The sequence below is a fragment of the Citrus clementina genome, unplaced genomic scaffold (assembly GCF_000493195.1).
Source record: "Citrus clementina cultivar Clemenules unplaced genomic scaffold, Citrus_clementina_v1.0 scaffold_6, whole genome shotgun sequence".
NCBI lineage: Eukaryota > Viridiplantae > Streptophyta > Magnoliopsida > Sapindales > Rutaceae > Citrus > Citrus x clementina.
The window spans coordinates 11126195-11151146 of record NW_006262139.1 but is presented as its reverse complement, the minus strand read 5'-3'; the positions used below and the strand labels follow the sequence as shown (position 1 = coordinate 11151146).

General features: G+C 34.5%; 2 protein-coding genes across 4 annotated transcripts; one reads left to right on the top strand and one right to left on the bottom strand.

Annotated features, from left to right (window-relative positions):
* Nucleotides 1-6788: 6788 nt before the first annotated feature.
* On the bottom strand, nucleotides 6789-17202 carry LOC18039690 (importin subunit alpha-9). 2 transcript variants are annotated; one of them, XM_006428774.2, is made up of 11 exons: nucleotides 16972-17202; nucleotides 16448-16667; nucleotides 15405-15558; nucleotides 14002-14104; nucleotides 13521-13705; nucleotides 13209-13288; nucleotides 11364-11514; nucleotides 8117-8198; nucleotides 7967-8025; nucleotides 7583-7888; nucleotides 6789-7223 (listed from the first exon to the last, which is right to left on the bottom strand). In XM_006428774.2, the coding sequence occupies exons 1-11, from the start codon at nucleotides 17021-17023 to the stop codon at nucleotides 7059-7061; spliced, it is 1557 nt and encodes a 518-aa protein (XP_006428837.1). In that variant the 5' UTR covers nucleotides 17024-17202; the 3' UTR covers nucleotides 6789-7058. The 2 variants fall into 2 exon arrangements, with proteins under 2 accessions (XP_006428837.1, XP_024038177.1); XM_024182409.1 differs by lacking the exon at nucleotides 16972-17202 and having other exon boundaries at nucleotides 16448-16961.
* A 2867-nt stretch (nucleotides 17203-20069) lies between these two features.
* Nucleotides 20070-24517, top strand: LOC18039689 (lipid phosphate phosphatase gamma). Of its 2 annotated transcripts, none has more exons than XM_006428773.2 (2): nucleotides 20070-21008; nucleotides 24058-24517. In XM_006428773.2, exon 1 carries the CDS (start codon nucleotides 20315-20317, stop codon nucleotides 20987-20989), a length of 675 nt encoding a protein of 224 aa, XP_006428836.1. In that variant the 5' UTR covers nucleotides 20070-20314; the 3' UTR covers nucleotides 20990-21008; nucleotides 24058-24517. The 2 variants fall into 2 exon arrangements, with proteins under 2 accessions (XP_006428836.1, XP_006428835.1); XM_006428772.2 differs by having other exon boundaries at nucleotides 20070-21012.
* Nucleotides 24518-24952: the final 435 nt, after the last annotated feature.

The following is a 24952-nucleotide window of genomic DNA, read 5'->3' as shown; positions in this document are numbered from 1 at the left end:
AAATAATAAATTTGAATTATAAAATATTAAATATTGGTGTAAGTAACAAATATCAAACATTTATTCAAATAATACAAATATTAGTTAATGTAAAAACTTTAATGTAATTTATACTTAATATAGCTCAAAGCCCACAAGCCCACAATCCACACATACGAGGAGTAAGAGACGCAAGAGGTAAATGTTTTTATTAAAAATATTACATTTCATTTATTTTATTATTGACATAAAAATAATTTCTTTTTCTTTTTGTTATAGGATTATAAAGATAATTATTCTGATGATTTGTATTTTGTAGTGTAACTTTTGTAATTGATTAATGTTAATTTAAGATATATTGTCAAATTTTACTTTTATTTTAATATCATTAAATTAAGTTCAAAACTAAAAACGTATTAGTTATTCAAGAAGCAAGAACCCTCAAGGATTTATATCCCTTCCCCTCAAGCAATTCTGATAAGGACGGGAATATATGCAGAATATCAAAGATAGGTACAAGAATGGTGGTCCCCTCCCCTTGCCATCGCTAGTATATCTATAATAAAGCAAACATTTTTTAAATTTCATGATAAAAAGGATACAAATAAAATAAATAAAAAGTGAATAGGCAATTATTAATTGATAAGGATACTTTCATTTTGGATTTAGTGATTGATCCTCTAATCCTTCATCTTCAAACTTTGCCGGTAATGTTATGAGAAAATAAGGGTAATTTTCGGATACCTCCCCTGAGGTTTACCCCTGCTACACTTAGAGAGAAAGTATGAATATATTGACATATAGCACCCCTGACGTATATAAGCGTTAGGGAGCCGTTTGGTTTGAAAGGGTGATAACATAATTGTAAAATTTTACAATTTTTAAATGGTTAAGAAACAGTAAACTGATTAAACTAAACACTTGCATCCTGCACAATGGCTGCTGAACGAAAGCATTGTACATACAAAATGCACAGTGACAAAGCATGGAACACAATGAAAACCAAGGGGATGGCGACCCATCTCTACTTCTTCTCATGGGTTGAGGCGCCCCATCTCTACTTCTTTTCATGGGTTGACTTTCATTCCCATATAATACCCACTGGTTTCAACTTAGATAAACTTAAAAGATATTGTGAGAAAAATTCTCTAAGATTAAGCATGTCAAAAGCTAAATTTCAGCCACAACCGGCATCTGAGCAGTCAATCAATGAAGAACGCACCAGGTGTGTATTTCTATAAAATCCTTAAGCTTAATTTTGGTTTAATTTATTCTGGGATTCTGTTCAATAGGTTGCTAGTTTAGTTGACTAGTGAGCTTTTCTCTTACGAGTTCAGTTCTTATTTAGATGGTGCATGTGCTAATGTAGAAGATCCCGTAATTGCTTAGAACTTGTATAAGAGGTTTAGGCTTTGTCATGAGAGAAGGTAAAATTAAAAATGGCAAGGCCTGGGCTGGAACTCAAAGATATTATTCCATCATTTCTTTCGGCAAACATAGAGTAGATATTTTGGGTACAATGTTGGGAGGTTTTCTTTCAGTTTTTATGAGTACACAATTAGAATATGTGGTTCATATGGCTGGTACAAAGAGCTTCACAAGGCTAGAATGTAATACTTGCGACTACCCAAGGTCTGTGGTTCATATGCCAGTTTCAGGAACTTGCTGCAATTGGCAAAATTGAAAGGATTGCTTATTGCATTTTTTATATTCTTGTTTGATTTTAGGAATTTAACACTGTATCATAAGCAAAGTTACTGAGATTTACACATTTGTAGATGGCCAATATGCCCAAATACTAATAATAATAACATTAATTCACTCATCAGTCATGTAATATCAGAGCTTAGCATTCTGTGAACTACTATTATCCATATATTTTTGTAAAGGCTAGTTATTTTTGTCATTGTTTATGCAGCTGGCTATACTTTGACATTGAGGCAGTGATAGATGGTGAAGTTTTTTCTGTTGGTTTAGCTATTCCAGAGCAGTATAACTTGCACAAACTATGGGTTGATATCAGGGATGCTTGTTGGGGTCATCCTATTAGGAATGCAAATGGGATAAAGGTTCAAGTCATATTTCCTTGGCAGACTGAGCAGCAAGCAATTTTGACTGACAAAGACTTATTAGAGGCATTTGAACAGCTTAGAGTAAAGGGGTACAATTGGGCTAGGTTTGCAGTGACTCCTAAGAAAGTGCTTCAAGATATGAATAGGGTTGAAAGTTCAGCAGATAAGTGCACTCAGGAATTGAATAATGATGTGGAAAGTGGAAATGAAGAGTTGTATAATTGTTATGACGCATCTATAGATGAATTTGAAGATGATTATGAGACTGATCCACATGGTTCTGATCTGGTTGGTTCTAATCCAGATGATTATGAAGAGGATTATGAGACTGATCCACCTGGTAATGATCTTGATGACTATGAATCTGGGGATGACAGTGGAGGTGAGTCAGATGATGATGTTGTCCAAGAACAAACTTGCATTAAATATGAAAAAAATGCAGGTGGCTTTCAATTTAATTTTGTTGGTGATGAGATATTGTTAAAGCTTGGACAGCTATTTGTCAATGTGTGGGAGCTCAGAAAAGTGTTGAAGGTATTTGCAATTAGAAATGGATTCAGATTGAAAAGGTTGAAGAATGAAAAAACAAGGGTGACGTGTGTGTGCTGCACCAAATTGCACTTGGAGAATCCACACAAGCCCTAATTGGAACAGGAGATCATTTCAGATTAAAACTTACTGCCCTGAGCACACTTGTCCTAGAGTTGATGACAATTATGAGGCAACTTCAGATTGGATAGCAGCCACATATCTACATTTGTTCAAGGCCAATCCTGAAATCAAGATTTCTGTTATTGCTGCTGCTTTGATGCAGAGATATGGAATTGAATGCAATAATCAAAGGTTGTACAGGGCCAAAAGGAAAGCACTTGAGTTACTTGGTGAAGACCATAAGACCAGTTATAGTAAATTATTTAGGTACAAGCATGCTTTGTTAAATTCCAATCCTAGTTCCACTGTCTCTATTGAAATGGATTGGACTGGTGGTGCTGAATTTCCCACATTCAAGAGGTTGTTCTTCTGTATTGACAGTAGTAGAAGGGGATTTTTTGAAGGGTGCAGGCCATTCATTGGGGTTAATGGCTGTCATTTAAAAGGGCCATATAAAGGTGTACTCCTAACCGCTGTCAGCATTGATGCAAACTATGGAATTTATCCTTTGGCTATGTGCATGGTTGACACTGAGAATAATGAGTCTTGGCTGTATTTTTTAGAAAAATTATATGATCAAGTCGGCTGTAATGGTGGTGAAGGTTTATGCTTCATGAGTGATAGGCAAAAAGGTATCCTCAATGCATTAGAAAGAGTATTTCCTCTGTCGTTCAAAAGGTCTTGTTGTAGACATATCTATGCAAACTTCAAGAACAAGTTTCCTGGGTTGTTGTTGAAAAAAGTTTTCTAAAGGGCTTGTAGGAGTTCTAGTGCTACTGACTTTCATTCCCATATGGAAGAATTGAAAAATATAACTCCCAATGGTTATGAATGGCTAATGAAAATTCCCATTGCATGTTGGGCAAAGCATTTGTTCTCCCCACACACAAAATGCAGTCATGTCACTAATAACATGACTGAATCTTTTAATAATTGGATTAACAACTACAGAGGTTTGCCAATTGTAAGGATGTTTGAGGAGATACGAAGGAAAATTATGCGCTTAATTCACAAAAGGCATGAGGCAGCCTTTGGATGGAATGATGAGCTACCACTAGTTGTGAAAAGAAAGATAGTTGAGGGAAGAGTAGCAGCAAGATCATTGTCTATTATTTTTGGGCATAATGAAACTTTCGAGGTAGTTGAAGATGCAACAAAGATTATTGTTGTTGATTTGGCGAAAAAGAATTGTGACTGTGGTGAATGGGGAATACCTGGACTTCCTTGCAAACATGTCATTTGTTGCATAGATGCAAAGAGATACCCTGTAGAAGACTTTATACATCCATATTTGAAAAAAACAGCTTTTATTGGAACATACAAACATCAGTTTACACCAGTTCCAGATGTAAAAAAGTGGCCACTTGAACTTCACGACAATTTGTAGCCACCTACAGCCATAAGATCAGCTGGTAGACCTCAAACTAAAAGGAGGAAAGAAGCAGATGAATCTTCAACATTTAAGCGAAGTTCAAGTTTGAGGTGCTCTCATTATGACCAGTGGGGACATAACAAGAGGACTTGCCCAAGGACAACTCGTGATAATGAGAAGAAAAGGGCTAAGAAAATGGTTAAAGGCAAGGTAAAACAAATGTATTGAAATTATTCTTAATGAAAACTGCTGCAAACACATGATTTATGAACTAATCACTAATTTTCATTTTCTAGGCACCAATTAGTAAGACCAACTCACAGGATTTAGGCAATCCATCTAGCCAAACGCAGTCATCTGCCCATGATAATGGTAATAATGATTTTGGAAACATTTCAAGTTACTTAATATTCTTAATTTTGTGGTTTTTATATTGAATATGCAATATGCTTGCAGGGCATTTGACTCAAGAATGATTACTAAAGTTAAAGCATCCAGCAGATTCAAGAACATAGAGCTAAAAGTATGTGACAGGACAGAGCACATATATAACCCTATACTTGATTTTTTTGAGGGGATTAGATGATGCAACACCTTTGAATTCCAGAGCATCAATAGATGGTGTATCATCTGTTACTCACCTAACATATAGGTTTGAGTTCTTTTGATTTATATTTTGCTGAAACGTAGAGACTTTCATACTGCCAAAGATAGGTTATATATAATTGTCTTGGCTTAGTTACCTGAAACTATGATGAGAGATATAACTATATATATTTATATGCTGTGCTTCTGTCATTTGTAAAGGCTCGGTATGTTGTAGCCAAAGAATGAATGTTCAAACTGAGTTTCTACTAGAATGACAATTATCCATATGGCCATGCTTTGTGGTTTCATATTATATATTATGCTTTGATTTAAATTTATTGCAGTTGCTTGTTGTTTTAATGTTATGATGATATTGAGATGGAGTTAAGTGAGCTTGGAGTTGAATAAACTTGAATGAGATAATGAGCAACTGATTAAAGCTTGTACTGTTCTAAATGTCTCATGTCATGTTGTTTCCTGGAAAGCTGTAAAATATCTCTTCCTTTCAATTTCCTTTTGGTGGTTGGTAACGGCTGTCAATGTTGCATAATGCCTACTTTGCAGCTAAAATTACACACATTATTAAAACTATAATAGCACAAATGAAAAAGAACATGCTCAGGAAACATATTTTCATACCACTGCATTTCCCCATTGTTTTATGTGTGTTTTGCATCAGCAACTTCAAATCTGTCAACTCTTTTTGCATGTTCAATAGCAACTCATAATTTGCTTGACATGTTCCTATACCTTCAAATATTTCACCTTTGTTGAAATCATTAGGGGATGCCATCCAGAACTTGAAGTAGCCGCAGTCATGTCTGCTGTCCATACAACAATAATATAGCTTGTTTGGGTTGTCATCCAATTCCAAAATCTTCACACTTGCTCTTATGTTGCACTTACATATCTTATTTGCAAATCAAATGAGGTTGCCATTAATCTCATCCCTCCATCCTCTGCATTCACGGCTGCTGGATCTTGTTGTTTGTTGTGAGCTTGCTGAATCCATAACAAACATTAGATAGTGGTGAATCTTGGCAAAAAATGACTGTTATTTGCTCTTAAATACAGCTCAAGAAGGCCGATATTATCGTTGGGTTGTTCTAACGGTAATATCAGCCTTGCTTTGTTGCTTTTCAATTGAGCTGTTGCTTTGTTGCTTTTAAATCAACCTTGCTTTGTTGCTTTTAAATTCAACTGTCAATACATTTTTTTTAAGGGGATCTTAGCATTTCCAGCAATCACATGAATTTTGTCTCATTATATCATTTATTTATTGTCAAATTAAGTTATTATAAGAGTATAATATCAGCCTTGTCTTTGTTCTTATGCACTTGGCGCCAAGAAGTAAGGGATGATTTGACAACTCTGTAAGGTAAGACCAATTGCCAGTTCTTGCACTGTAGAATGAAGGGCATTATTGCATTTTTATTGTCAAACCAAACAGCTCCCTAACGCTTATATACTTTCAGGGGTGCTATATGTCAATATATTCATACTTTCTCTCTAAGCGTAATAGGGGTAAACCTCAGGATAGGTATCCGAAAATTACCCGAGAAAATAAACAAGGAAATATTATTATCATCCTTATTTTCTGATGTATAAGATCTAATTTAATAATAACCACAGAGCATACTTATAATGATAATTCTATTATATAAATAGATAAAATAAAGAGTATAAGGAATAGTATACTTCTTGCACTAGAGCGCAGCGATGCTGATAATGTATTGTGAATTTAATTGGGAAGTATCAAGATTATACATGCAAAATATATAAAGAATTGAAAGTCAAAGGAGTAGAATGATAATAATCAATCCAACAAGGGAATAACTATAAAACTCTTTGTACTCAATTATCTATCTCAATATTATCATTTCATTTACAAGCAATTGGCTGCTATTTATAGCTTTTGATCCAGTAACAGCTATTAAGCAGTGGAAGAGTTTCTTCCATAACAAAATTGGGCAACTATGAGAACACATGCCCACAACTATAGAAGCAGTTGACATTATAATTAATATAACAAAAATCTGTTTGATTCTTTATTAGAGCATAAAAACCGTGAAGCAAAGCATGAAGAACGCATAAACTAAGAGATGTAATTTTAGTAAACATTGAAAGGTCAAAAGCTTTTCCAATACATCTCACACATCTAAGGGAGAGTTAAAAATTTTACTTGTCCTGTCAGAACATATTACACAATAGCGTCTAAAGACTAGAGCATGAACATTACAAACATCAATTATCACATCTGGTTAAAATGATGTCGTTATGAATGAATCCTCAACATCCATCCATTGATTTACAATGCATGAAAAAAAGTTACGTAAACATTAGTCAGAGAAGAAGCAGTATACTGGGGAGCATAGCTAATCCTTGTATCGTTCAACCTATTCATCTAGCCCATAGTCTTCTCCAAAGTATTTATCAACCAGACCATTTGCCATGTTTCTCAGGTCTTCATTTTCATGAAACTGAAATCTTTCCATGGCATCAATTCCATCCTCCCGCTCAACAAGCTTTGTGCCCTCATGATTTGGCATCCCTCTCAAAACCTACAGGCCAAAATAATATGAAGGACCAGAGCTGAATGTTGAATGCCGAAGGACTTTCAGTAATTAAATAAAAATGTTGAGACTGACATGAACCAACCTACCATCCTTGTTGAAGCATTTTTCACCATTACATGGCATTAGCAGAATGATATCCATCACCAGAATTTTACAATTTTTCCCTAATTGACTTGGATAATGCAGCATGATGCATGAGTAAACTTGCCTCACTCTCAGTAAAATGTTAGTATGCCATTTAAAATATGCCTAGACCATATAGCAGTGACAAAATAAACAAGCCAAAGGCAATGGGAACAAAAGTGAGTCCATAAATTGTTAAACAAACTAGTATATTCCCTTACCAGCTCCATGAATTGTAAGCCTAGTCTGGCAGCTTCTATGTCGGCAGACCTAACCAAATCAATGAAACCAGAAAGGCACCCTCTACCAACAAGGGAAACCAAGTGTTCTTGAATCAATTTCGGCTTTCCTTCACCTTCTGTTGGTGAGACACAGAGGTTGCCCAAAACGTACGCTACTTCCTTCTTTATGTCAAATGGTGATGTTGAAAGAAGATGCAGTAGCAATGCCAGAGCCTCACTAGAATGTATCAATTGCTTGTGTTCTACAGAACCAGCAGCAATATTAGATAGCACCCAAGCTGCTTCCTGCCGAGATAATAAAGCTGCTGAGAGATCTGGAGATGAAAGCTAATTTAGTTACCCAAAATAATAGTAATAATTTACCTTCTTCAAGACTCTGTGCTCACTCTTCAAACATTTCACTAGAACTGCAATAACTTGATCTGTAAATGTTCCATCTACGTTAAGTTTCATATGTAACATGTACTGAACAATACAAAATTCTCATTAGCAACCATCAAGTAGTTAACTAGCCTGTGATTCCATGTCCTGGAACAAGAACATCAGAAATTGTGCTTGAATCGCCAGCCACAAGATTTCCTAAGCTTCGCAGCACCTAGGAAGAAAATTATTTGTCGGTAAACCCGAGATCAATCAATAACTTATCTTTAAAACAGCTCATACCAATATTAGCTGCAAAACTATGCAATGATACAACAGATTAAAATACTGCTCAAAGAGATAACACATAACAAATGCAACCATGACTTGAAGATGGTGATAATGATCCTTGGAAAATAGTAAATTACAGAATGCATTTACGTGAGTTCAATCATGAAACTATATTATCCTCTTCTCCTAGGCTCATCAATCCACATTATGGAAAATCAAAAGTTATCAAAATATTAGCGTTACAACAAGTCATAATGATATTAGCTGCAGTACTGTTCAATTACATAACATCAACATACTGCTGGAAAGATGACGTAATAAACGGTAACCAGAAGATGTTATTCTCTATAGAGACATGGTATTTGGCGAATGAGTAAATTTCAAGGACGAAATTCTTTCAAGGAGTAAGATCGTAATACTCCAATTCTCCCAAGGGAATTTTGGTCTTTTTCATTTGTTAGTGATCTTTGTACCATAGTATAAAAAGAATACGATGCCTTGCCTTTTCCATTAACGAAAGAGAGAGAGTGTGATCAGTTGAGAGAGAGAAAAAAAGAAGAAAGAAAAAGAAGACGGACAAAGAAAAAAGAGAAAATAAAAGAAAAAGAGAAAAGAAGAAAGTCTTCTTCTTAGTTCGTCCATGAGCAACACATGAGATCAAGTTGTGTTATTGGAAATGGATATTGCGCTTAGAGAAGATTGGAGGTAAATTTCAATCCTTTATCCATGTTAATTGTTACAGAGAAGCATGATTGGATAATTGTAGTAGAAGTAGAACTTAAGAATTTGCAGAAAATATGCCGACAGTGAGCTATTTAGAAAATCATAATAATTTGTACAAATTGATTTGATTCTCGATTTTGGATATGTTAAACTAGACATCTTCAAGAATGTTTTAAAACTTGTTTCAAGCTTAGCGGTTAAGAATTCAAAATTTATTATGTTCTTTTTTTTTTTTGACTCAAGTATAAAAACCTGAAAATTTCTTATTTCAGTGAAGAACATGAATTACGAAATTATTTAACCATTGTTAGACTTCTTCAAAAATTATAAAATTTGGACCAATAAATTTTACATATGTCTAGTGTGATTCTGGAAATTTTCATGATCTTATGGTAAAACAGTAAATTGTTTTATATCTTTAAAACAAGTATGTTCAAAACAGAAAACTGTTTGACAGAATTAATGATGTCTGAAACGTAAATTATTTTCAATAGTTTTTGAAGGAATTTAGCCATGAACTTTCTACCAATGAATTTCCAATATGCCAGCATATGCTCTGTAAAATTCGAGATTTTCCCAATAAGGTAACAATTTATTAAAAATCAGAGAACATGGGCTGTTTTATTTTGGAGATCGAGTATTCAGAGTATTTAATATTGAGTTTAGGAGATGTTTAAAATGAGAAATTTGAGGACAGTGGAATTTATGATTAGGACTTGGTTATATCTTTTGAGAGTTTTATTAATGATTTTTAGGCCGATGATATCAATACGCATTTATTACATGTGGATGCCAAGAGGTAAGGAAACTAGACTTATAAATGAATCACAATCAACAATATGTATATGTTTAACATGTTTGAAAAGCATATTTTTGATATGTACGAATATAAATTTATATGATTTTGCCCATGTGTTTGTGTGATGTGTTGTTATGTGTTAAACGTGATTATGTACATGGGCATAATTGTGTGTGGAAGTTCATTGGCATAAGCATGAACATGCGATGTTCTTATAAGTCTTTTTATAAAAAGAATTATGTTTATTCTCTTTTCTCTCTTCTTCTTTCTTTCTTTCTTTCTTTCTGTTAGCTGATTACACTCTCTCTTTCATTATTGGAAAAGGCAAAACATCTTATTCTTTTTATACTAAGTTACAAAGATCACCAATAAATAAAAATAATAAATACCCTTAAGAGAATTAAAGTATTACAATCTTACCCCCTTAAAAGAATTTCATCCCCAAAATTCACTTTTAGTTATGTTCAAAAGAATCTAAACCTCAAACTTGTGACCTGTGCGTTACTTGAATACTTCAATTATATATTTCTTAGCAACAAAATCACAAAGCCTAAAGGTTTGGCATAAACCTAATTCTATTCTTCCTTACTTTCTTCCCAAGCGATGCGAGGTCCGTACATTTCTAGGTGGGAATTCTCTTCTACTGTTTGTAATACCCAAGCCCAACAACCAAGTAGATATTGTTCGCTTTGGGCACACAATCCGTCGCAGTTTTGTTATTTGGGCTTTACAACCCAAAACGCATCTACTTAGTTAGAAGAGCCCAAGGCTTATATACTAGTCCAAAAACTCTCTCACTGGCGATGTGGGATGTTAAATACTTCCTCCCTTAAAGACATCGCGTCATTGTGAGGGTCATCGGAAACAAAACAGAATGAAATCATATCATTAACATATCCATCCATGCATCAGGTCACGAGTCATCTCTAATACTAACTATAATAGCCCAAGCCCAACAACCAAGTAGATATTATTTGCTTTGGGCACACATCCCGTCATGGTTTTGTTGTTTCGCTTTACAACCCAAAATGCATCTACTCAATTAGGAGAGCCCAAGGCTTATAAACTAGTCCAAGAACTCTGTCGCTAGTGATGTGGGATGTAGTTTTCAGAACCTCAGTTTGATTTTCAACAACTAAATGGAAAAATCAAGCCCAAGGCTTATAAACTAGTCCAAGAACTCTGTCGCTAGTGATGTGGGATGTAGTTTTCAGAACCTTAGTTTGATTTTCAACAACTAAATTGAAAAATCAAGCACCACAATTAGAACACAAGAAGTTTGTAAGCAAATGGCATGTAAAGCAAACATTATCAGCAGCTACCACACAACATAAACGGTCATTATGAATTAGTATATTTGTAATGCCATGCATAGAAGTAAACAACAGCCTCAAAAATATTATAGGCAACCATTGCATGTTAAGTGAAGGAGCAGAAGATTTGTCATCTTAAACTTTATATGCTAAACATGTATATATATCCTCAAAGAAAAATAAAAATAAAAATAAAAGAAATGCACTTATTAATCAGGAAAAATATATAGTTTCATTATTCACAAAGGAAGTGATTACTCATTTTGCATATTACCGGAATCAGCAACTGCAAACTATTTGATGTTGCCAATCTTTCTACAAGTAATTGTAGGACACCACTCTTCACCAGCAAGCTGGTAGCTACATTTGAAAGGGCAGAGAGATACACAACTACCCATGCTACCTCCGTTGTTAATTCCTCATCCCTGAAATTAACAGTTCATTTGATTAAACACAAACTTCAGTCTACTTCAACATAAAAGTTACAAGACTAAAACTTTTTCATAAGAAAGAAATAATTGGAGCAACAAACTGACTCTTTCTATCAGAAAATGGAAGAAATATGATGGATATTTCTTAATAAAAGTCAAGTGAAGATAATTCTGGCAAGACGAAAGGAGCTCTAAGCTAATTATTTTCTCATAGAAGTCTTCCCATGCATAAATTCTATAAGAACTGCAAAAATCCTTTAAATATAATATCCTTATGAACTGTTTAAAGAGCATAAAATAGCACCAGCCCGGAGGCCTAGGCATTTGAAGGTCAAAGCATCACAAACTAGAAATTGTGCACACAGAACAAAGAAAGTCAAAGATGAGCAATCGTCAAATAAAATGGACCAAAAAGCACAAAACACCCACAGGCAAGATGGCAGCCATGGAGAACAGATCCCTGAAACTAACCTGACATGGTACATCTAAACCTAGGATGGTTGAATTCTGTTAGGATGTTAATTGTTATGCCTTTGTGGCATATTAGGTCGGATGTTATAAGCCTAGAAACAGTTATGTAAAGTTAGTAAGGACTAACTTTGGATTTGCCTTAGGATTGTAGTTTTCTGGGCATATTGAAGGGGCTGATCAACAGAAGTACAAGACGTGAGTTTTCTGGGGAATCTAAGGGGTTTCAGGGAAAGTTCTACAGAAAAGATTTGTTCTCTTGTAATAGTAGAAGACTCTGTAACTTTCATAACTAATAAAACTCAGGCAAATGCTGCTTTTTTCTGGCCGCAGATGTAGGTACTTTGTACACTGAACCGCGTAAACTGTCTCTTTTCTTTGCTGGTGTATGCGTTCAACTAATTAGTTCTTGCTCTAATCTTGTTCTCAGATATTGCTTTACTGATCTGCAACTTGTTTCGATAAGTTTGATCTCAAATTGATTAATTTTTTCGGACTTAGTACAACAGTACACAACTGACACATCACACATTAAGAAAAGGGACTTCACAACCAAAATGTCAGACATACTTGTACTCAAATGATAAGGGAAATAGGAGATACAAGTAAATTTAGAACATCTATATTAAGATTTATCAACATTAAAGTTAATATATGAAATTAGTAGGGAAGATCAATAAGTTTTGTATCAATACTCCGGATTGTATTCAAGTTTCATGTTTCAGCATCATGTTTTTTGGTCAGAAGTTCTATTTCCATTTCAAGTGAAAATAACCCCTTGCAACAGCATTAAACTACAATTACATCATCTAAGACACTGAGAGAATACATAGTGTAGACAAAACTTGTTGGCCAGACATCCACAGTATAAAGAGGACAACTCCATCAACCCACTATTTTCAATTCACTAGCCCTTTCCCAAAAAGACAATAAGTTTTAGCTTCCTCAGCAATTTAGTCTGGGATACAAAAAATTCAACTATCAAATTATTTTGTTCATAAGATTGGAATACTGTATGGATATCATAAACTAGGATAGGGTTGACAAAAATAGCATAAGCTAAGTATATCTCAGATGGACAATGTGGATGTATGGATAAAAATCAGAACTGCCAAAAAGGAATTGGGGACGTGTGTCTAAATTATGTATACAGCACTGACCTGAAGCCAGAACTCAATGTAATTACTTTTATGAATCCAAAGAGATAATTTCCCACTTACGCTCTCTTCAAGTGACGGAGAATTGCATCCAGAAGTCCATCAACTTTGATGAGTTCTGTTGCAGGTTTAGGATCTGGTCCCTACATCCAGACATGCTGCAGTTAGGTTGTATATTGAGTTTGCGGAAGCCAAATACTCTAACAGGGATGCACATACACAAAAAGAACCTAATCCACCAATATGTTGTAAACGGAAGTTGAAAAAGACTGGTAATATACATAGAAACACAACCATGGGTGTTGACCCATGATTCAAACTTCAACAATACACATTCATATGTACAATTATTTTTATTAAGAAAGAGATGAAAACCTTGATCAGATTTGACAATGCCCAAGCAGCTGTACGCACAGTTGAACCCTTATTTGGCAACATCATTCTTGCCAAAGGTGGTAAGGCCCCTTGGGATAGCAAAACATTTCTGAACTCCTCTCCCTCACCAGCAACATTTCCTAATGCCCATGCACACTGCTCAGCAACAGGCGAGGAACTCTTTTCTGCACAAAAGCAATGCAAGTGATCTTTTGCCATCCAATTTAAAGAAACTGAGAAACTAAATATGTCTGGTACCTAATAGATTATAAGAGAACAATTAAGTAACAATAACAAGTATATAGGAAAGATTATGCAGGTTTTACAATGAAAAAAGTGGTCAGAATTAATTTGATTTCATCACGTCCTCCCTAAATATGAGCTAAAACAGTAAAACATTGAAGCAGTACAAATTGGAAGAAGTAGACATAAAATTCTTCCTCAATATCAAAAGGAGAAAAATGCACCAGTCAACTTGTACCTCCCAGGTGAGCAATAAGCAATGGTAGTGCAGGCAACAAAGCTTTTGTTTCTTCTTGTTTTCCAGCTGCAATGTTTGTAAGGCACCAAGCTGCTTCAAGGAGCTGCATAGAAAACAAAAACAGCATAATCAGAATAAACATGCATATGTTGGATTCTTTAGTTTCATGAAAAAGTAAATTGAAGTTTGGTACGGCATTGGGAAAAAGAGAAAGTTAATAGAAGATATGTAATTACACTCCATAAATCAATTAGTAGCTTTAGAGCTGTAATTCATTTCCTAAAATTTGTGGAAAACTTCCACTGTTACCAAATGAGTGCCTCGTCAATGACCATTGTATACCAACCAAGCTTGTTAAGACAAAAACTTCAATGGCAGCAATACTGACTATCATCGACAATGACCATTGTGTGTTAAAGACTGTATTTGGAGATCATCATCAGTCTTTGAAAACTGTCAATTTTATCAATCTATCACCCACAACTATTGATGCTATACAGGTAGCAATGCTGACTATCATCGACAATGACCATTGTGTGTTAAAGACTGTATTTGGAGATCATCATCAGTCTTTGAAAACTGTCAATTTCATCAATCTATCACCAACAACTATTGATGCTATACAGGTAGCAATGCTGACTATCATCGACAATGACCATTGTGTGTTAAAGACTGTATTTGGAGATCATCATCAGTCTTTGAAAACTGTCAATTTTATCAATCTATCACCGACAACTATTGATGCTATATAGGTAGCAATGCTGACTATCATCGACAATGACCATTGTGTATTAAAGACTGTATTTGGAGATCATCATCAGTCTTTGAAAACTGTCAATTTTATCAATCTATCACCGACAACTATTGATGCTCGATAGGTCATAATTCATCACTGACAGTGACCATCACCATGCATCACTGATGCTTATCTTTATTGCCAAACAACTATCTTTTCTTCACTTAATCCCCGGTTACTATTTGCCAGTTTCTCATACACAACAGTAAAACATTGTGCAAAAGTTGTACATCTCACTTAAATCTTTTTCCAGCGAGAACCACAATTAGTGAAACAAAAGGAGAATTAGATGCATAATGTCTAACTATGAGGTCTATGGCTGAGTACGATAAAATAATAAATAATCACTCAGTACTGCTTTAGGATAGCTCGGTATTCCAACTAAATGATACTTGGAACCTATCAGTTAGTGATACATACACGTTCACAGTTGTCCCCATTTTCCCCATTTTACAATACCCAAAGAAAATAATAAAAAAGAGATATAATAAACATAAAAATCTGTCATTATAAAAATCTATCATTATTTGGTGCTCAGAATGACTCGAATTAAATGTATTCATAAAATATGGCAAAGAAACCACCAAACAGGACAAAGTGTTCAGACCTGTTCATCTGGAGAGCCAAATGCAAGACACTGCACAAGGACGGGTATAGCTCCTGCTTTAAGAGCAGTTTCTATGGGTGGGAATTCAAATCTTGACAATAAACGCCTCAGTTCACGAAGGGCATTCACCCTTTTCTGCATTGCCCCTTTCCCACTAGAGTTGAAGAGTGAAGATAGAGTTGGTAAAACTTTCAACAACAGAATTAAGAACCAAGCCGTATGGATGAAAGATCATCATGATGATACACTACAAAAGTAAGCTATGTGACAAGTGATTATATATGCAGATAAAATTTCTCAAAGCCACAATCAGCTTTCCTTCAACAGGCAAACTACTTTCTAGAATAATTGCTTGCAATAATTTGAGAAAACACATTGCACTTTCAAAGGAGCTCGTTTCCCAGAAGTACATGACAGCAAAATATTTGCTCATAAAATTCTTCTAAACCATTCAATAATATCAGCGGAAAAGTTATTTCCCATGAGGTTTATCATACGCTATACCAGTCCTTAATATATAGTATCGTTCATGCACTTGCGGCTTCCCAACAATGTCCGAACAGTTACCTCCTATTATGTTTCCCATAGTTTTATTCATATTCCACTAAAATGTTTCAGGAGATTCCCTCTGAACTCCTAAGGTCGTAACTTCCACGATGTCCTCTGCCAAGCCAAACTACTTTTTTTCTTTTTTGGGCAATAGAACTAAATATGACATATAAAGACAGATCATAAAGCAAATAAGTTGGATCCAGCACAAAGCTTGAACTTCTCAAACAATACACAAACAAGAACTTGTTTCATTAATACACAAACAAGCAACAGGTAAAACGATAGACATACAGTTAGGAAAAAAAAAATAAGCAGGAAGAACTATTTGCCCAACCATATCCTGCAATATATATTAAATCCACACCACACATACTCAGTCTCAGTCAACTACAGTAACGCTAGATATGGGAAACCAAGATTAAGCACTACATTATCCTTTAAAATCAACTATATGTCTCAGCTTATAATTTGTAAATATATTGTTGACATACTGATATGCAACAGCGGACTTCAACTCCTCCACTGCTGATGAGGTCTGCATCTCCAAAATTGATTGCTCTTCATCAACCATCATATCACTGTCAGAGGAAACTTCACCATCAGCACTAGTCCCAACTCTACACAAGCGCTTCGCACGAACCAACGATTCCCTTCTTTCCTTCCCCACAGTAACAGCATTTTGCCTCCGCCGTTGTGCCGCAACATTCCCAACTAGAAACCAAATAACAGAACACATCTTCATAATAATTTTCATTTTTCTTTTTCCGTTATTGAACGACATGTCGTTTGATAGCCCCATCAATTACTGTAGTCACATTGATTACTGTCATTACCTACTTTAACTACTTGCGCAACTCGTAGTGAGTTCTCCACAATCTATCAAACCTCAGACAATGTCAAAAGCCAGACTCTAATTTTTCTTTTTTGTAATTTTCGCGGCAACAAACAGAAAAAATAAAAAAGAAATCGACAAATAAGAAAACCTAGTACCAAGGTTTTGGGCCAGGGCACTTACCTGAAGACTTGATAGGGTCCCTTTTGTGATGATTCAAGCTATCGTCAGCCATTAAAAGAGGAACCTACGAGGCTGTATCTTCACGCGAAGAAAGTTGAAGTGAAAATTTTTTGAATGTAAACTCGAAAGCGCCCCCAGAATGCAACGATCGATCGCTTTTTCACGCGCCCAAGCGCCAAAATTCTTCCGCCTTTGATTCTTGATATTTTTTGAGAAAGCCCCTAGCATTTTCTAGTTTTACGATGGTACCCCCCCGGGCGCCTTGCTCGCCCAAAAGTAATTTCATGAATATGCGTGGGATACGATGAAGTTACCAAAGTATCCTTAATAATAATAGTCAATTAATCAAATTATATCAGCCACTCGGCCTTTGACCGAGTGGTGAGGGTCCTCCAACTTGGAGGGCAGTAGTTCGAACCCCCATAAAAGTAGTGTGTGGGTATTTTTTTTCTCAATTAAAATTGAGTGAATGCAGTCCTCTTCTTTATTCATAAGTGAGTGGACATTCTTCGAATATTTGTAAGAGTTAAAAATTGGGCAGAGTTCCATTAGTATTGATGTAAGTTAGTCCCAATAATAGTCTGATTTGTAAATATCAGTTATACTCTCATGTAATATGAGTTGTAATCTGAGTAATAGTCTTATGTAATTAAAAAAAATTAATCAAATTATATCACCATTAAGTGAAAGTCGCAATAAGTGATTAGAACCCAAATCTTACAATTGTGAAGTCATGTGTTCAAGACTTCAAGCTCTTATAATGCGTTGTGAAGGTTTAATTTCCTTCATATATTATTGCTCTTTCTTCTTCGTTAACTTATTTGTGTATGTTAATGAAATTTGTCACAATTGATTGAAAGACACTCAAATTAATAAAAGAATTAAAGTTATAAAATAATTTTTATTATGTTTGATGTGAATACTTCATTTTCATTTTCATTTGAATCTTGAGATTAGGTATGAACTAATGTTTCGTAGCAATTTATGTGGTAAAAATACTTGATAAAGATTGTTATAATAAAAATTGTAAATTTGAAATAGGTTAATCGAGCCTAGAAATTTAGAGAGCTGAAAATACAAACAATGTTAGTTTGTTTGATTTTTTAGTGCATTTCGTAATAGTTTCTACAATTTTCAAGACCAGACCCCCACTTTTGCCTTTTATGCTTGACAAATATTAATCGTCATTGAACACTTTATACTCACTTTTATTTACAATTTTTTTATAAATATTAAATAATCTTCTGTCCAAAACTTTATTAAATTTCATCTAGCACTTGTTCTTTTCCTATTTTTATTTTCTTTTCTTCTTTCTTATGCAATTATCAACACTATCATATCCACATCCACCAAAAGAGAATTTTTGAGCAAGAGCTTATTTTATTCATACTACTTTAACAATTTTTTTTTAAAATACGCTTTTTTAACAAAGATAATTTTTGCACTAAAATTTTTAAATACAATATAGAAGAATGAATGAATTCAAATTGAAAATAAAATTTGCCAATCAACCCTGTAATCTATGTGATGTTAAAGTTGGAATCAAAATTTTGCATAGAGCAGTTGAGTGATTTGATTTTCAATTTTTTAATATTAAGTACAAATAAAATTTGTTTTTTAAGGAATAAAATATGTATTTTTTAAATAAAAAAAATGTGTTTAATTTCAATAGAATCAAATTCAATTGACGATTCATCATAGTTCAAAGCTCAGCCTTCTTAAAGCTATTGGTAATTGTCCATAAAAAAAACAAATGTTTACCATATTTTTGTGAAAAACTTATGTGCCATTTCATGGATCCAAACGTCAGGCTATACTGATAAAGGGTGTCCGATTCACATAAAGTTTCTCACTTTTTCACTACTTTGTTAATAATTTGCAATGCTTAATCCTAAAACTTTTGATTCACTTAAACAATAAAAATTGTTAAAAGAGAATAGGAATAAATGTTAAAGAGCAGAGACGTGAACAAGAAGGACAAAATTTGAAAACAAAAACAAAATTTTAGTATATCTTTTTTTTTGGGTTAATGTTACGGATAAATTTATAATTTTTATGTTGCTAATATTGAAGATGTAATCTTTAATTTCTATGTATTTCTTGAAGCTTAGCATTAAAAAATTAAAAAGTAATTAAAGATATAATATAAATAATATCAAGACTGATATTATTTCTTTACGTGGAACATATAATTCAATAGCAACCACATAGTATACTTGTAAGAGATGTTAATCTAAATAAAAGGATAAAATAAGAGTATAGAAAAATAAAATATTTAGATACTTCTTGTAATAGAGCTGCTCATACATATTAATGTGTAATGGATTTAAACAAAAAAAAAAATACTTTAATACTTATAAAAGAATTGTAAATAAAAAAAAGAGTGTAAGCTGTTAATTTGAATTTTAACCGCGCATGTAAAAAGAAAATACCACAATACTTATTCATATTCTATAAAGAAAGAAGATACAAACAATGAAGAAAATTGTTATTCCAGGGATAAATCTGGCACTAAGTGGATGTATTTTAAACTGTGTTATTATTATAGATTTGGTTATTGGACTTTTGAACTCAACATGATTCATTTTGACACCCATTTTCTTCATACACCCCCTCCCTACTATAATTTAAATTTTAAAGTTTTGTTCCCTAAACCACTCAATATCCCAAATCAACCCTACATTACAACTTCATATAATCATAATCCATCTTGTTTCTCTTCAAACCCACCAAAATTAAGCCCAATTCCTTTTTTTTTTTCATTCCCTATTTGATAGTAAACAAATTTTTCTGAAGAAACACTGATCCAATATAAATTAAAAAGTTCAAGTTCCCAAAAGTGATAAGTAAGCGATAATATTCAAATCAAGATATGATTCGTGTGGTAAGATTAATTCAACCGAATATCCTCTAGTTGGGGCTTTGTTTGCTGAATCTTCCAGAATCCATTGAACTTGTGCAAAATAAGTCATCTGGTATATAAATTTAGCCAGCCATTGGACTTAAGAAAAACCGCTTTGTCTCTTTTTCTGCAAATATAACCAGAGGAAGTTATAAATATCAATTCAATTTATCCAATAATTCAAAGACAAAAAATAACAGAAAATAACATAAATGGGGAACATGTGAAACTGACAACCAGTAACAGCACACCTTCTCTGAATTGACATCCACGCGTCGCCTTCTTCTTCCTTTTCATAGCACACTTTAATTTCCACCTAACGGTCTCTCCAAAGAGGGAAAAAAAAAAAACACCATCTCTCACTCAGTTTCGAATTTCCTTACTACCAAACTATTCATTCATTCGTTCACGTTTACTCAGATCTTTCCATCCCACTCCGCCATGGCCACGCCGCCGCTGAAGGCCGTGACACTGACCCACGTGCGGTACCGAAAGGGCGATCAGCTGGGCCACTTCTTAGCGTGGGTCTCGCTCGTCCCCGTCTTCATAAGCCTCGGCGGGTTCGTTTCCCATTTCATCTTTCGCCGCGAGATTCAAGGCATGTTCTTCGCTCTCGGCCTCTTAGTCTCCCAATTCATCAACGAGTTCATCAAAACGACGGTCCAGCAGGCCCGCCCCGAGATGTGCGTGCTCTTGGAAACGTGCGATTCCCACGGCTGGCCCTCCAGTCACTCCCAGTACATGTTCTTTTTCGCCGTTTACTTTACGCTCTTGACTTGCAAAGGGATCGGGCTTTGGGGGATTAAAAACAGGTGGTTCTCAAACGTTCTGCATTGGACTTTGGCTGTGTTGACTATGTACTCGAGGGTTTATTTGGGTTACCATACAGTCGCTCAGGTCTTTGCCGGGGCTATTTTGGGGATTTTGATCGGAGCTGGGTGGTTTTGGTTTGTCAATTCGGTGTTGTTTCCGTATTTTCCGGCTATCGAGGAGAGTGCTTTTGGGAGATATTTTTATGTCAAGGATACTTCTCATATTCCTAATCCGTTGAAGTTCGAGTACGACAATGCCAGGGCTGCTAGAAGTAGTGCTAACAAGGTTTCTAAAAGCAATTGACTGATGAAATCTCATCTGGGTATGTGAGTACTTTTTATGTTTCTTTCTTTGTCGCTGTTGTGTTTTCTTTTGAGTTCGTTGATTGAATGTTTTGCTCTGATTTGAATTCGGTTGTGAATTGTTTAAATGATCGTGTATGTATAGCACTAAAGTAGCGGTTAAATTTGATCTAGAAGGTTAGGATAGTAATGAATGGATGTGATTTTTATGTTAAGGCGATGTTAATTGAAACGCTGTTCCAGAATTATATCATTTTTGCATATATTGTTTACTATCATGTGAGGCGTTGTGTGAGTTGTGAATATCATAGATTGGTAAGTTTTTAATGACAGGCCAGAAAGAAGGATTAGGATCTCTGGAATTTCATTGTTGCATGGCTTTTTGTGTTAAAACTTCTTTTAATGCCTCTGTCAAAGTAAGCTTTGTAGTCGGAACAGAAAGTGGATGGTATTTGATGTATGATTGTTTAAACGTAGCTATCAAACCTGTGCTTAAGGGACATTTATGTTAGAAAATTATGGCAACGGTGGGTCTTTTCTATGAGTTTTATGCATTTGGTGGTTACTTTTGGGATAATCAAGCCTATGGAAACCATTGTATTACTGATGACTATTGAGAAAAGCATTGTTAGCTACAGTGAATTTCACTTAAATATGAAATTATGTAAGGCCCAAGTAAGTGGTAATAAAGTTCAGTGGGATCAGGCCAAACCTGCCTATGCTGGTGAAATATGACACTGCTGGCCTCCTTGTCCAAGGTTGATTGCATCTTCTGTCATGTAAGATGTGGGAGAGATGCATAATGCTTGACTCAACCTGGTTATGCCTCAATGTTGTCATGGTTAATAGACTCAGTTTCTGATTATCACATTGACATCAGCAGTAGTTAAACTTATAAATAAATAAATAAAGCAATGAATAGCTTAATTATACATAAAGGCCCTTGTCAAAATTTCTGCAACCTTATTTCCACATTGTATGCTGTTTCTAGAAGGAAATTATTTATAGATTGTGTAAGATAAAACTATTTTGAGTGTTCGTGGCTGTAAGTTTGTTTTCAAGTTTGTGAAACCTCACGGTGGCTATGCTTAGTGCTGTCTGGTGGTACAAAAGATCTTGGTTTTTGATGGATCTCTTAAATGAGTTGAAGAATGCATGAGGTTTTGGATTGAATACCAGTCACAGAAATGACTTGATGCTGCAACCTAAAAAGTTGAACTTACATTGCTTTGATCATCAAATTGTATTTCTCCTCATCATCTGGCAGGGTGTAAAATCCATTATCCATTTTATTTGTTACAGGGTTTTATGCAAAGATCCTCGTTTATTACATTAATTTTTCATTGCTTTTGTTTCTCAATATGGAAAATGAATTTGCTTGATTATAAGGTTACAGTGCCTTTTGATATGGTTCATGTAGTGCAAGCTTACTTTTTCGTTTTACTTAGCAATCCTCATATCTTACTGCTGCTTTTGAGTTATGCTTTAACCAAAATGAAAAATGATGAAGTTTTGGAAAGACAATTTAATCTTCCTGTAGAATTCTAATCTGAAATTTATGTTAAGGCAATAGTGTGGGTCTTCTATGGAAATTGAGTCTTTTTATTTTTTTAGCATGGCCTTCCGAGTTCCGATTGACTCTGTTGAATTTTATAAGTACTTGAAATATTTTTATGGAGAATTTTTTTTTTGGAAAGTCACATGATGAGAGGATTGATGGACAAGTTTTAAATGTGGGATCAACATTCTCTCCTGATCTATGTTCTTACTTCTATAAATACACATTATTGATTGATTGTTAATGGAAGGTAAAACAATAAAAAACTAATCCATGTACAAATGCGCATGTGACTCAATGTTGATAAAAGCCTCAGGAGATCAGAGAGGATTCTTATTCTTATTTGTGTGCAATTTCAATGCCTTGGATTTATCATCCAAGAACATGGAATTATACTATTATAGATTTTGTCAGGTAGATTTGCAGGGGAAAAGAATGCAAGAAAGGAAGAGTGGGAGGAAGGAAAATGTGGTAAAAGAGAATGGAAAACTTATTTCCATCTATCTGTTGGTTTAGAGGAATGACAGGAGAATTTGTTGGGAGAACAAAATTTGTTACCATTTTCATTTTCATTTTCATTGCAAGATTTGGTGGACTTGGAAGGAAGCTAATCCCTTGAAAAGCTTTCCCTTTTGTGGTTTAATTTAAACCAAATGAGTTGAAGGAACTTTGTCCCTTTCCTTCTTCCTGTCATCCCTTTGTCTTCTCCTCAATTTAAATGTTACCTAACAGCATGATAGAACTATAGTGGTGATGTGTGGAAGAGCTGCTTTTTAGGGTCTTAAATGATAATTAAATGTGCCTTAAAATTTAGAATGAGAAATTTCCTTAAGTCAATGTGATAGAACTAGAATAGGATGGACATGTGGTAGAAATGTTTTGCGGGACTTATATGATAATAAACCGTGCCTTACTTTTATAGAGAGAATTTTCCATAAGTCAGTATGCATCTTTGAAAATATGTTGTGAGAGCAAGGTGACTGTAAATCTATAATCAGAAACTAGCATTTCTGTGTTCGAGTCTTTTAATGAACACAGGGAAGGGTAATTCTGTGCAGAAAATCATTTATGTAGGTGGGTCCAAATGGTGAGGATGACTTGCATGTTTATGTGATGTTTCCTTTAGTTGACAAGTATCGCATAGAATTTCATGGGTGAGGTTGGAGTTGTTCCTTTTTTGTACTAGGAATGGCGCTTATAACATATATATTGAATGTTGGTTTCAGTAAACATCAATTTCTTTATTTAGTGAAAGTCATGGTTATAATTTGATGTGTGCTGACGTTGCTATTACTATTATACAGAATATTGCTTAGTTTCATCGTTGTTCATCATTGTTCATCATTGTCTTTAAATTGTATAAGCATATTTGCATTGCTGATTTTTACAAATGTTGCTCAGAACTTTTCTTGCCACACTTCATTTCTTCCTACTATGCATGTGCCCTTGTAAAATTGTATGTTTTGGGGAGACCCTTTGATGTTGATAATCACTCTTGATTTTGTTGGCAGGTTAGTAGATCCAAATTTGTGTTGTAGATTCTGGTATAGCTTGCATGGACAAGCCGGACAAGCTGATTAAGCATACGTGCCTTTCTTTCTTTTTTATCACTTCATTTTGAAAAACACACAAAAACCTAGCTGGAGGGACTAGCTCTGGGGTTTAGACCGTCTAAATAGGCATATAATAATTTTTGCAGCAGTTTCTGTGCGATGAAAAAACTGGTACAGAAAACCATGCTCTCTAGATTTATCACTTTACAAGAAAACCATACTCTCTAGATTTATCACATTTACAAACTATAATATAATGCAATATTTAGGCATCAGCTGGGGAGTTTATAGATTATTCTAAGTTTCTTATTTTTTGAAAGATGCTGAACTTGTTCAGAATTCATCTTAATTTTAAGATCTGATGCTTGCAAGGGTAAATTTTTCTTTCTTATGAATAATATTCATTTCCAATCTAAAATGTTCTAGTTTCACATAACTTTCATTGCTTAACTTTTTACTTGAAATTGCTTTCATGAATTAATGGCATCATTAATGCTGTTTGATATCATGTGCTATTCTAGTTGTGAGTCCTTTTCATGTCCTCACTGTGAATGTGAATGTTGGGTCGGTTATAGGCCAACCTGAAGTCCGAACCATATTAAAAATTGATAAATTATATAAAAAGGCCAACCAAATTCGATTTTTTTTAATCTATTTATGTACAAATAAAGATTTTCTTCTGGCATGATTATGATCTCTTATGAGTTCTAAAGATGTGTCGCCTGTATCTTTCACATGTTTCTAGCTCAATAAATGTATGGATTAGGAGGCTCTCAAGGGAATAATTAATTGCTTTCCAAGTATTAGTTTTGAATTTTGGGAGGTAGACAAAATTAATTTAGGTTTAAAATAA

Excerpts from the sequence above, each read along its gene's own strand:
- LOC18039689 (XM_006428773.2), top strand. The coding sequence starts at position 20,315 with ATGGCCACGCCGCCGCTGAAGGCCGTGACACTGACCCACGTGCGGTAC.
- LOC18039690 (XM_024182409.1), bottom strand. The coding sequence starts at position 16,755 with ATGGGGCTATCAAACGACATGTCGTTCAATAACGGAAAAAGAAAAATG. Across the intron at positions 8,199-11,363 it reads GTTTGCAGTTGCTGATTCCG|GTGCTGCGAAGCTTAGGAAA; the intron begins GTAATATGCAAA and ends TTTTCTTCCTAG. Across the intron at positions 7,224-7,582 it reads GCTTACAATTCATGGAGCTG|GTTTTGAGAGGGATGCCAAA; the intron begins GTAAGGGAATAT and ends TTTGGCCTGTAG.